Below are 14,141 nucleotides of genomic sequence, written 5' to 3'. Positions count from 1 at the left end.
CTGAATAAATTTTGCCCTCAATGTATGACTAAAATTTAGTTTATTCGATTTTTCTTATAACAAAAAGAAGAAAATATCTTTTTTTTTCGAAATTTTCGCTCTTTTTCCATTTATATCGCAAAAAAAAAAAATCGCAGAGGCAATCAAATACCATCAAAAGAAAGCTCTATTTGTGGGAAGAAAAGGACGCAAATTTCGTTTGGGTGCAATATTGCATGACCGCGCAATTACCAGTTAAAGCAGCGCAGTGCGAAATTGCAAAAAGACCTCTGGTCCTTAAGGTATTTATTGGTCCGGAGCTGAAGTGGTTAAACAAGCCTTCCCAGTTACATGAATTTCACTCTTCAGAGGGAGGCATGCTTGTTCCGGGGGACTCAGATCCATCTTTACCAAAAATGACCAGTTAAGACTATGGGGAGGATTTACTAAAAATGGAGCACTCAGAATCTGGTGCAGCTATGCATGGTTAGCCAGTCAGCTTCTAACTTCAGCTTGTTCAATTAACCACTTGCCTACTGGGCACTTATACCGCCTTCCTGCCCAGGCCAATTTTCAGCTTCCAGTGCTGTCACACTTTGCATGATAATTGCGCGGTCATGCAACACTGTACTCATATGACTTTTTTTTTCACACAAATAGAGCTTTATTTTGGTGGTATTTATTTATTTATTTATTTAATTTTGATGGCCCAGTTGTCAAGCTTGACTTGACAACTGGGCACTTAAACCCCCCTCCTACCCAGACCAATTTTCAGCTTTAGGTGCTCTCACAATTTGAATGACAATTACTCAGTCATGTATTACTGTACCCAAATTAATTTTTTGTCCTTTTTTCCCCACAAATAGAGCTTTCTTTTGGTGGTATTTGATCACCTCTGGGTTCTTTATTTTTTGCTCTATAAATGAAAAAAGACTGAAAATTTTGAAAAAAAAACAAATTTTTCTTTGTTTCTGTGATAACATTTTGCAAATTATTAATTTTTCTTCATAAATTTTGGCTACAATTTATACTGCTACATATCTTTGGTAAAAATAGTCCAAATTAGTGGATATTATTTGGTCTTTGTGAAAGTTAGAGAGTCTACAAGCTGTGGTGCGAATCATACAAAATCGATCACATCTGATGTACTGGTGGCCTATCTCATTTCTAGAGACCCAAACAAGCCAGGAAAGTACAAATACCCCCCAAATGACCCCTTTTTTGAAAGTAGACATTCCAAGGTATTTAGTAAGAGGCATGGTGAGGTTTTTGATGTTTTAATTTTTTCCCATAATTCTTTGCAAAATCAAGATTTTTTTTCCACAAAATTGTCATTGTAATAGGTTATTTCTCTCACATGGTATGTGTATACCACAAATGACACCCCAAAATAAATTCTGCTACTCCTCCTGAGTATTACGATACCACATGTGTGGGACTTTTCCACAGCCTAGCCACTTAGCGAGGCCCAACATGCAGGGAGCACCATCACGTGTTCTAGGAGCATAAATTACACATCTAAATTGTTGACTACATATTACACGCACGTGACACTGATGTGACACTGAAGACACTAATATGTGGCACTGATGGCACGTGACACTGATGACAGATGGTACTAATATGTGGCACTGATGACAGATGCCACTAATACGTGGCACTGATGACACGTGACACTGATGACAGATGGCACTGATACCTGGCATTGATGACACGTGACACTGATAACAGATGGCACATGACACAGACAGGTGGCACTGATACGTGGCACCGATGACAGATGACACTAATATGGGGCACTGATGACACGTGACACTGATGGCACTGATGACAGATGGCACTATGTGGCACTGATGACTCATGGCACTGATGACAGATGGCACTGATACATGGCACTGATGACAGATGGCACTTATATGTGGCACTGGGGACAGATGGCACTTATACGTGGCATTGGGGACAGATGGCACTTATACGTGGCACTGACGACAGATGGCACTGACGACAGGTGGCACTGGGGGCAGATGGCACTGAGGACAGGTGGTAGTGGGGACAGGTGGGCACTTTATTTTCGTTTTTTTTTCACTAACCGCTGCATCTCTGGCTAAGCCGTTCGCTCTCCCTCCTCACATGCTGTCTCTGTGGAGGGAGAGCCGGCGATGAAAGATGATCTGTTTACATATCAGATCATCTCTCATTGGACACGCCAATCTCGCTGTAAACGGCCGCTGTGATTGGCCATTTACAGCGATCTGTGACTGGCTGTGTCCAAGGGACACGGCCAGCACAGAACTTCCCTGATGCGCGCTCACGGGAGCATGCATTGTGGAAGTAAACAGGAGGATGTCCAGGGACACCCTCCTGGCAATTGGCGTCTGCACTGTAGCCGTATTTCGGCTATAGCGCGGGCGCAAAGTGGTTAATCACCACTGTTTTTTTTTCTTTTTTGCTAAACTTTATTTTGCTAAAATTATGAAATTGTTTTTCATATTTTGTCATAAAATTTTGCAAACAGGTAATTTTTCTCCTGATAGGCTGCACTGATGGGCACTGATGAGGAGGCACTGATGGGGTGGCATTGATGGGCACTGATGAGGCAGCACTGGTGGGCAATGATCAGGAGTCACTGATGAGGCAGCACTGATGGGCACTGATAGGTGGCACTGATGTGCAGCACTGATGGGCACTGACAGTCAGCACTGCTAATGAGGCAGTGATGGGCACTGATTGGCAGCACTGATAGGCACTGATAGGTGGCAATGGAGGGCACTTATTAGCAGCACTGGTGGGCACTCACGCTGAAGAATAAACGATAACCGGCTTCTGTTTACTTCTGCGATCAGCTGTCATTGGCTGACAGGTGATCACAGTGTAAGGGCTCCTGTGATTGGCCTTTTACCTCGATCAGTGATCAGTCGATTTCCAAGTGGTTAAAGTGGAGTTCCACCCCCCCAAAAAAATAAAAAAATAGTAATGTGCTTAAAAATAATAATAAATAAAAAAAAAAAACATTTGGAGAAAATATTTTTTTTTTTACTCACCTCTAAATGCCTGTTGCTAGGGGGTCCCTCGTAGTCTGCGCCTGGGCTTCTGACGTCACTTCATCATCTGGGACGCATCTCAGGTCCCAGATGATTGTGCAGCCAGTCACGGCGCCCAGTGCGGATCGCGCTTGCGCAGTAGGTGACCGGCTGTGAAGCCACAGCCGGCCGCCCACAGTTAAAATGCTGGTGCCACCGAGCGGAGGGTGAGACAAGCGGGGCTTCGATCCCCCTCATTGCTGGACCCTGGGAGTTAAGTGTCCAATTATTAAAAGTCAGCAGCTGCAGTTTTTTTAGATTTATTTATTTTTTAAGCAGAACACTGCTTTAAGCTTTGACTATAAAACCTGGAAGCTGATTGGATTCTATGCAGGGTTCCACCAGATTTTGCACTCTCCAGTTTTAGTACATCTCCCCCAGTGTTTATATACCTAATCAGTGTACAAATCTGACCATTTCAGAAGGTAAACACAGTTCTGTACACTCGCCCTGACTATAAGTTTGTGTTTAGTGGGGTTTAGTGGGTCATGAGAACAGGAAATGAAAGTAAATATCTCACAGTGTGTGCAGTATGGATGGTAGAAGCTTCCAAATTTAGTAACACCAACTTATTTCAGAAAGTCAAGTTCCTGTTGCGTTTAACCACAATGTATAACCTGTGAGAACACAGGCAAGGGCCACATATTTACTCAGTAAAGCATAGCTCCCAACTGTACCTGATTTGGAGGGACTGTCTCTGATTTGGAGGGACTGTGCCTGATTTGGAACAATGTCCCTCTGTCCCTCATTCCTCCTCATTGTCCCTCATTTTGGTCTGATCTATATAGTTGTATATAAAATGCACTATTTATCTTAAAAAAGTGTTTTCCAGTGCTAAACCTTTCATCCAATTTATAAATTGCTGCATTTGTACATTTTAAAAGCCAATATAAAGGAATAGTAGTGGTAAAAAAAAGTCCTTGTGGATTTAATTAACCTTTTTTTTTTTTTGGTTAATTCTCCTTTAAGGGGGTGTGACAGGGGGCGTGTCCTATGCCTACATACGTTTGTTAGTAGGTGTCCCTCATTCCCATCTCAAAATGTTGGGAGGTATGAGTAAGGGGATGCAAATATGATATAGTGAGAGCAGTAACAGAGTAAATAAAATGCATCTCAAAAATTCATTTGAATGGATCAGTCAACGCAAAACCGATATTTCAGCATTTTGGAAGATACTAGAATGATACACCAATGAACATTTTCTGATGTATGTCAGAGATCCCGGTGCTGTGGCCATTATAGGAGGTTCTCACTCTCCTTCTTAGATTTAGCTTAAAAAAATCTTTGGCCATACTTCTCTTTTATATGATAAGTTCACCTTTGGGAACATATTACATGTTACACCCGTTTTTAACCAACCCATCTCTTCCTGTCAGTGTGTATTTGCCTGGCCACACGAGGTACAAACAGACAGATACACTGACAAGTTTGCAGCAGTCCAGCATGGCTCCCATGATCTGCTGATCTTGCACACTTACCTGCTCTGTGCAATGGTTTTGCACAGAGTAGCCCCAATTCTTCTCTTCTTGCTTCATGGCTCCTGCTGCTGCATCTCAGCCATTCAGGAGGGAGAGACCCAGGAGAGCCTTGAGTCTTGTGCACATCACTGGATCAAGATCAGGCTTAGGTAAGTATTAGCCCTTGTACACACGGTCGGACATTCCGACAACAAAATCCGTTGGATTTTGTCTGATGGATTTTGTCCGAAACCGGTGTTGCATACACACGGTTGGACAAAGTTTTCAGAAAATCCAATCGTTCTGATTCGTTACGACGGGACTACGTTCAGGCTAGTAGCCAATAGCTTTGGTCTAGGAATTTGATCTGAGCATGCGTGGCACATTGTCCGATCGGAATTCTCTACACAAAATCAGACAAAGTCCGATTGGATCATGTTGTCAGAAAGCTTTACCGCCCAGCTCTAAAACTTTGTCAATCGGATATTCCGATGGAAACAGTCCGATGGGGCCCACACACAGTCGGATTATCCGACAACATGGTCCGATCGGACATTTTCTGTTGGAATGTCTGACTGTGTGTACAAGGGCTTAGAGGGTGCTGGGGGGAAGCTGTGCACCGAAGGTTTCTAACCTTCATGGATTCTATGAAATTTATCTTCATGCGATTCCAAAAAAAACTTCAGCCTTTAGACGCCATTCACACCAATGCGTGTCATGCTTTTTACAGAAACGCAGGACATTTCTTTAAGCATGGGTTCCTATGGAACACGTTCACATCAATGCGCTTTTTGCCTCTGCTTTTTTGGAAAGGGTCAGGGACTTCCTTAAATAGAAAACACAGCTTTTTTGATTCAATAGACTTCCATAGAGAAGCTGCAGATAAGCATGTAGTGCATTTTAACATTTTTTTTTACTGCAATTTTGCCACGATTTGCAACAACAAATTTTCCTTAAAAAAAAAAATCATGCAAAAAAATGCAAAAACACTCAAAAGCAACATGCTCCATGTGAATGGAACCTTAAGGTGGTCACTGTCCTACAGAAACCTGCTTGTGGCTGTACCACTAAAGGAATAGATGTAAAACAAACTACTCACTCGCAGCCTTGAAGCCAGCCTTGTATTGTATCTATGGAATGTCCCTCTGGAAATAAAAGATTGCTTATATTACACATTTTTGAAATACAAAGGAAATACATAGAAGATTTGGAAAAACGTAGAAGTCTATAAGTAGAATACCAATATGGGACTGGTAAGGCTAATAAAGATGTTGTCTTGTCCTCCCTTCCTCTAGTAGCATTATGTTGAAAATATTCACTAGACTATTTTATGTACAATATGTCTGGGAATGAGGCCATTAAAATGTGAATGACAGCATGCATTGCTCTCATGGTGGTCCCTGAATTATCATTTGGATTTTATTATCATAGCTCTACTGTGTGTACCTCCTCGCCAGTAACATAAATAATGTTGGTGGCATTTCAGGCAAGCCTGTGGTTCATGAAGGTGACCTATGCATGTATAACCGCACAACCAGTAACTTGAGAGCCCACAACAGCATTTATTGAGATTGCAGTATTAATTGTGGATGTTTTGAGACATTAAGGGCAATAATAAAAATGAACCAAAGCTATATATGAATATTTATTAAGTCATGTTAAACTGCTATGCATTTGTATTCATCACTCACCGTCCAGAAAAGCATTATCCAAGTCTTGGAATGTAAATTCTGGCATAGTAAAAGGCACAATGTCCTCTTCATCTATTGTATTGGCCACGTGGCGTAGGCGTGTCCACACTTTGCGCCTTTCTGATGTACCCAGGTGCTCCATTAATGAACAGGTCATGGCTTCAGATGACAGGTATGTTGCATGCTCTATGAAATAAAATTGTAAATAGATACAGTGAAATACAGAGAATTTCTTGAGAAATCCAGTTTTCCTGAATCCCAAAGAGACAATTTGAAGTAAAACAATGGCCTCCGAATAAAAAAAAAAAATGTACTTCCAAGTTTACTTCTAAGTACCGTATGTCTGCATTTATAGTTTTCTTTTAGTCCCTCTGCAATGTCCCAGTTACCTGTTGAACCTGCCAGTGGTGTCCAACCAATGCATTTTTTAGTGATGGTGTGGCAACAATGCTGCACTGCTTCTGAATTCAGAGTGAGTTTCCACTCTCATTTAGGCTATTCCAGGGGTCAAGTCCTGGGGAAAAAAGTGTGAGAACCCCCACCCAAGATCCACTCGCCCACCAAAAAAAATAAAAAATGATACGCTCATATGCACGAACACTTCAAAAGTGGTATTTTTCATTTAATTTTCATATTGCGTATATGAAGCTTAACTGTTAGTACATAGAAAAAAAAAACAATCCTCAATAAACATAAATCCGGTAATTATCTGAATAATCAGCATTCATTCAATTGTGCTTCCATGCAAATGTGAACATCATGTTCTGATCTTTATTGGGGAATGTTATTTTGTATGTAGAGAGTTTATGTGGTGAGTTTACACTTTTCATTGAACAGAGTTTGGATAACATAGGGTTAAACGGAAAGGTCATAAATGAACTGCACATTATCTGGACAGAATGCTTGGGGAGATAGTGTTATGTTCCTGCTTAGGAGATGTATGTTAGCTTGGGGGGCTGCAAACTCTGCAGGGCTCCAACACACACTTGCTGCTATTCCAACCCTTCACATATTTCCACATAAACTTCCCTCCTGGCATTAAACTTTGCCAGCAGAGAGGAGCACATCACGAGAGGTCTGAATAAATACAATCTCTTAGAAGCAGGGGCCTGATCTACCCATCAGCTAGCTGTGATTGACAGGTAGATTGAAGCGGAAGCTGTCATGGGGCCCCCTACTGGCAATGCCTGAATGGTCAGGTGTGCGGCACTTACTATTGCGAGCTGTGTCGGTGGCTGCTGGTGTAGCACCTGCCACACAGCTTGCATACTTCAAAGTCTTGCAGGACACGGCTGCTAACGGAAACTAAGTTTCTGTTGTGGAAAAAGTACAGGAACTCTGTTCCCATGCGTTCCCGCAGGACTTGAGCCCTGGGCTATTCCTGTTTGCTCTGCAAGGGCATGTCTATATTGGCATTTTCGCTAATGGTTCACAAGCCTGTAGCTCATCAATCAGAAGCTTGCCACATCTAGTCCTGCCCACTGTATTCTGGATTAACGGCACTGCCTCTGTTGCTGAAAGCCTACCACTGTGAGCTGCAGTGTCTGGGAGAGAAAGCATGTGAGACACAAATGTGTGCCCTGAATGCAGGGAATGCTGTGCCGCGATCTTGAACCCTATGTGCATGCAAAAGAGTGAAATCATTGTGGTCCAGCAATTTAAATGGCTGTAGGGTGCACACATGGAAAGGAGACTAAGTGAAATTGGAAGCGCCGGGAGCAGATTCGAGACCTGCAGCCTGCTGTCGGCTGATGTCACAGAGCCAGGCCAGGCTGGTGAAAGATTGCGACAAGATGTTCGGTAACAATTCAGATGCCTACCTGGACCGACACTTGGCTAAGCCTCTCAGTGATTTGCTGAGAGCCTGAGCCAGCCATTCCCATCCCCTCCACAGCTCAGTGCTCCAGCGAGCCGGGGAGGGGGGGGGGGGAGGCAGAGTGGTGACTGACACTAGGTCTTTGCTCACAGAGCACTGAGAACTAGTGAGGCGAGTTTGATTGCTCAGTCCTCAGTGTTAGAGCCAGCGGGGAATTGATGCAGCATTGGACCAATGCTGTATCCACCTAGGTAAGTATGATGTCTAAAAACGCCATTGCAAAAGAATAAATACAGTGAATGTATTGTGGAAAGCCCATCTAGCACCCTGGTGTTTAGGCAGGGTTGCTAACAAATTTAGTTTGCCAATGCCAGGTAGTAATTGTCCACTGATCCACTGATTTCCCTCTAATTCTGGAATCGCTGCACTTCTCTCTTCTGTCGCTAGGTGGCATTGTAGCTGGCGACATTAGATTGACAAGCTTATAGCAAGAAGAGATCATGAATGGATGGGATGTTTCAGCCAATAGGCAAGGGTTTCTTTAAGTCCCTTGGCCTGCTGGGAGAGCCTAGTTATTTGGGTGGAGTCAGGTGATCAGTGTTCTGTGCCACCTGGATGGCTGTCTGCGTGGATGTGTGTTATGTCACCCCGGGCAGCTAGGCCGGAAGCCTGAGGCCTATCCAGAAGCAGGAGAAGCAGCGTAGGGTTGGGACTGCAGGATTGGAGTTCACCCGAGTTGCGAAGGTTAAGCCGGACGGGGAACCAGTTGTGGTCGGAGGCAGAGGGAAGCTGTCGCCACTAAGGGACCGTCCAACTTATTACCGGAGACTACTGTGAGTAAGCGGAAGCAAGTACCTGAGCAGTCTCCTCACCAACCAGGGACGGTGAAGAAGTCGGAACACATTAGCAAGTACCAAGCTAGGGACCCAGCAGGATAGCAGGGTTGATGCTTGAGGAGTATACAGCAGGATAGCTGTGGAAGAGCTCAGGGGATCCAGTGAGGACTGGGATCTGGAAGTCTAGTGAGAGACTGGGAGCTCAGTGAGTGAAGATCTACAGTGGGATACTGTAAGATAAGAAACGGACTGTTCTTTGTTACTAAGAGTTATTTACAACTACTGTTAGTGACTGTTGCAAGATTAGTTGCCATAGGAGACAGTGGTCCTACCTATACAGAAGCGTCATCCGGCTGGAGGCCTTCCACTGTATAGCTGTCTACCTATAGAAGTCTCGGAGTCGGACAATTACTATTGCATCTACTCAAAGGTGTCCTGGCCCTAACCCTCTCTCCCACAGTTCTGTTAAGAGACAATAAATCTCTTGTCCGCATTCAAAAAGTGACTGGCGCCCATCATTTCATCTTGCATTACACCCACCCGGCCTGGTAACCCACTCTACAAGCAAGGATGTCAGCTCTCCCTAACCCTTGAGGTCACCATTAGGCCTCTGGGGCCCCGGGACCATGCTACACCCATATTCCAAGCACTTACTGTATGAGCTGGTAAAATCTTTCCTTTATGCATTTTATCCAAGAGACAATAGCAGCATGGAATTGCAAGAACAATTTGGAAAAGTCTCTGGTCTCCTTTGATAGCTGATTTACAGACTGTCTTTATAATTTTGCTCAGTGTAATCTAGCCAAAAAGTGGTCCCAATATACATAGATCTGCCTAGTTTTTAATTAATGTGTGATCGGACAAGGGATTTTTATTTTATACATTTATTTTGAGTGTTTTGCACCACTGTTTGTTGTAGCAAAATACTTAACTTCTCCGAGTGCAGGCACACATTGGTGGTTATTTACGAAAGGCAAATCCACTTTGCACTGCAAGTGCACCTGAGAGTGCACTTGGAAGTGCAGTTGCTCTAACTCTAAGGAGTAGATCTGAAATGAGGGGAAGCTCTGCTGATTTTATCATCCAATCATGTACAAGCTAAAATGCTGTTTTTTATTTTCCTTGCATGTCCCTCTGGGATCTACAGTGACTTTACTTCCAAATGCACTTTCAGTGCAAAGTAGATCTTACTTTAAGTAAATAACCCCCATTGCATATTTCATAAACAGGGAGGCTTGAATTTATTGGGCATGCATCTTTATAAACAAGGAAAGCCAGCAGTCACATCTCTGATGGCAAGTTTATCTTAAGTAAAACAGTAGTGATCTGCTGTAAAAAATCTACACTTGCTGACAGGGCTGGCCCAAGACATTGTTGTGCTGTGTGGGTCCAAGAATGAAATGCTGCATCCCAACCCCCCCAACCTTCTCCAAAAAAAAATCATGCCCACCAAAAGGCCCCTACAGCCATTATTTTAAATCATGATAATTAAAACTAAAATGTATCAGGATGGTAGATGGCTAGGGTAGTATAGGGGCAGGCTAGGGCAGTATGGGGGCAGGCAGGGGAAGGCTAGGGCAGTATGAGGGCAGGCAGGAGCAGGCTAGGTTAGTATATATAGTATATAGACAGGCTAGAGTAGTAAATAGACAGGCTATGGCAGTATAGGGGCAGGCTAGGGTAGTATAGGGGCAGGCTAGGGTAGTTTATGGACCGACTAGAGTAGTTTATGGACTGGCTAGGGTAGTAAATGGCCAGGCTAGGGTAGTATATGGACTAGCTAGGGTATTATATGGACAGGCTAGGGTAGTATATGGACAGGCTAGGGTAGTATATGGACAGTGGTATCAGTGGCAGTGCTGAGGAGGGATAGGATCAGTGGCAGTGCGGGGGGTGGGTATAGGATCAATGGCAGTACTAGTGGGGGGATAGGATCAGTGGCAGTGCTGGGAAGGGATGGGATCAGTGGCTGTGCTGTGAAGGGATGCAATCGGTGGCCACGATGGGGAGGGATGGGATCAGTGGCAGTACAGGGGAGGGATGGTATCAGTGGCAGTGCTCGGGAGGGATGGGATCAGTGGCCTTGCTGTGAAGGGATGCTATCAGTAGCTATGATGGGGAGGGATGTGATCAGTGGCAGTGCTGGGGGATGGGATCAGTGGCAATGCTGGGGGATAGGATCAGTGGCAGTGCTGGGGGGGGCAGTGCAAGGAAGATAGGATCACAGGCAGTGGTACTCACTTGGTCTCTGGATCCATGGTGTCTGCGGCAGAAGTGACACCTATGCAGACATCAGGAGATGGGGTCTCCTCCAGCCTCTCCCACTTCACAGACCTCATGAGTCAGCTGACCTCTAGTCTCTGCCCCCTGGCTATTTCGTGAACTGAATGGGCAGCCGCGAAGAGGCTGAGTGTCGCAGCTGCTTTGTGCCCCACATGCAGCCCGGAGGCCCGCTCACTAAAATGCCATTACCTGGGATGCACCATCTGCCCACCTGGACGCGGGGAGACACAGAGCTTCTCAGGGCCGGAAGTCCTCTTTCCTTCTCAGGCTGTCCCTAACCTGCACAGCCGGCCAATGAGGAGGTGGCACCTCTGGCACCCCAACCGATGTGTGCTAATGTGCACTCTATAGGCAAGGTAGGCGCCGGCCCTGCACACAAAATTGCTGGGAAAAAAATCTTGGGTGTCAATTTGCTACCCCTCTCAAAGGTATGCCTGGGTCCAATGGACCCAGTTGGACCCATGGTAGGGACGGCCCTGCTTGCTGATTTCTAGACCTCTTAAGAATGCCCAACCCAATGTTTTCTGCTGCAGCCTACTAGTATTCATTGACATTAGCATATTCACCAAAAATTGTGCACTTTTTTTGAAGGCCTGTCTGATCTGGGGGTGCAAAGCATCAACACACTTTTATTTTATACTTGTGGTTATGTGCACTGCGGTGGTTGGGCTGGGCTTCAGTGACTTGTTATAGGTTGCTCCCTGCTGATGCCACTAGTCCTGGGGGACAAAATAAACCCCAGCACTCCCCCTAGATCCAGCTCTGCCAGATAGGTAGAAGAAGTAGAATGCACATCAGGTTTGACAACACTGCAGTTAGTTGCAAGGTTGTGGTTTAGTGATGTCAGCCTCCAGCAGGAGGATCCCCAGGTGAGAAACTGTAACACATTCACAAAAAAAACTATTTGTATAAAAAAAAAACTGTATATGTGACATGACGGCAAATAACTTGAAAAACAGTTAGGATTTACTGTACACACACTTTAAAGCATTGGCATGATTACTTTGATCTAATCAATGAGTCACAGATAAAGATTATTATTGGTACCATCCACACAGGCTACATATAAGGATGCAGTGCACTGAACTACTTAAAGTGGTTAAATAGAAAAATGGAAAAATTGACTTTCCAGTCACCAATTATAGAAAAAATAAGATAATTTTTATTAAAAAAAATAATACATAAAAAACATTTAAAATTCTGCAGTAAACAACTAAACCTCTCCAATATGGACCATGAGTGTCAGAACCATGTTGGTGTAGATATGTGTGACTATACTGGATTATAGCATACAAAAAAGCTCAAATTGAGCTTCTGACACTCATCCATATTGGAGGGGTTTAGTTGTTTACTGCATTTATTTGCAGCATTTTAAATGTTTTTTATGTATTAATTGTATAATAAAAATTACTTATTTTTTCTATAATTGGTGCCTAGAAAGTAAATTTTTCAATTTTTCTATTTAACCATTGACGTTTAAGGCTGGGTTCACACCGCTGCGGCAGCGAGAACCGGATGTGATTCGCACCGCACTGCAGTGCAAATCACATCCGATCTCTGTGCGATGCGAGTTCAGCCATACAGATAGTATGGCTGAATTCGCATCGCACCCGCCGCAAACTCGCACGGGACCCTTTTTTTGGTCCGCAGCAGAATCGGATCGCATGGGTGTTCACACCATGCGATCCGATTCCTGTCCAAGTTTGCAGATCGCACTGCGATATGCGAACTGATCTGGGGGTGTCATTAACATTTCACTGACACTCCCAGCAGTCCGCATAGGGCAGTGTGAACTGCCGGCGGGAGGCATGCGATGCGGGAAAACGCTGCGGATTCGCGGTGTTCCCGCATCGCTCCGGTGTTAACCCAGCCTTAGGATGTGGCACTGCGCTACCTTAAATTCCAACAGTTCCATACTGTGTTGGAGTTTGGTTAACTTTTTGATCCATACTTAAAGTGGTTGTAACCCTAAAAAAACAGATTGATCTTGTTCCTTTACAGAATGAATAACAGCACAGTACTTGTGCTGTGTAATTTGTCCCTTTCTATCATCTAAAATACCTAGCTGATCCTGCTTGATGCTGCCCTCCTCTCTGTAAACTGACCACATTTATCAAGGCTGCTGATCCCTTTATACCATGGTCATTTTACGTACCTTCATCATCCTGCTGTCTCTCTTCTCTCCCCTTCCCTCCATGCCTGTCAGCTAGTTTCTGTCGATCTGCTCCACACCCCTCCCCTACTGCTGCTAATAACTTTGTTATCTTCCTGTTTCATTCAATTACGTGCCCCAGTGTAAGTTCTATATAAAAAAAAATACTGCTTTATACCTTATTTCAGAGCGCCGCTCGACGCTCACATGACTGCCCTCCACTCTCCTACTCTCTTCCCCTCCTCCTGGCTGACGTCAGCGGGGGATTCCCAGCCCCTCCCACTGTAATTATCAGATCGAGGGGGGAGAGCGTTGGGTGGTCACGTGAGCACCAAGCGGCACTCTGAAATAAGGTATAAAGCGGAATATTTTTTTTATGTTCAATATTCTTTATTGAGTTTTCAAAAATGTATTTAGCAAATTAGCATTACATGGTAAATCTTGGCATATTTTCAACTGGAGAATAACAAAGAAAAACTCATAAAACATAATTATAATATTGAGAAGATAAGCCAATTCAAATTAGGTCAGTAATGTGCTTACAGGCAGAAATATTGGTAAGGAAGGCTCCAGAAGAAGGTGGGGGGGATAGGGAGGGAAGTGTGGGGGGGCTTGGCAAGTGACAACCCACATCTAGTGGCAGTTGACGTGGCAAGTGACAATCAGCAAATGGCAGCAAGTGACGTGACATGACAAGTGACAATCTGCAAATAGTGGCAGGTGACGGGGCAAGTGACAATCTGCAAACGGTGGCAATTGATGTGGAAAGTGACAATCTGCAAATGGTGGCAAGTGACGTGGCAAGTGACAATCTGTAAATGGTGGCATGGGACATGGCAAGTGACAA

The 14,141-nt window shown here is 44.2% G+C and overlaps 1 protein-coding gene across 1 annotated transcript in view; it reads right to left on the bottom strand.

The window, feature by feature from the left end:
• Positions 1-13,373, bottom strand: part of TESPA1 (thymocyte expressed, positive selection associated 1) — an 89,116-nt gene extending 75,743 nt beyond the window's left edge. The window contains exons 1-3 of the mRNA XM_077483771.1: positions 13,298-13,373; positions 6,208-6,393; positions 5,616-5,661 (exon numbers count right to left, since the gene is read on the bottom strand). Coding sequence (XP_077339897.1) covers positions 5,616-5,661; positions 6,208-6,364 — 203 coding nt within the window. The 5' untranslated portion in view covers positions 6,365-6,393; positions 13,298-13,373. The remainder of the gene's footprint in view (positions 1-5,615; positions 5,662-6,207; positions 6,394-13,297) is intronic.
• Between the last annotated feature and the right edge of the window lie 768 nt (positions 13,374-14,141).

Source organism: Lithobates pipiens, unplaced genomic scaffold (genome assembly GCF_037356315.1).
Source record: "Lithobates pipiens isolate NorthernLeopardFrog02 unplaced genomic scaffold, aLitPip1_a1.2 Scaffold_16, whole genome shotgun sequence".
Classification (NCBI taxonomy): Eukaryota; Metazoa; Chordata; class Amphibia; order Anura; family Ranidae; genus Lithobates; species Lithobates pipiens.
The sequence above is the reverse complement of the archived record's forward strand: the minus strand, read 5'-3'. Positions and strand labels throughout refer to the sequence as shown.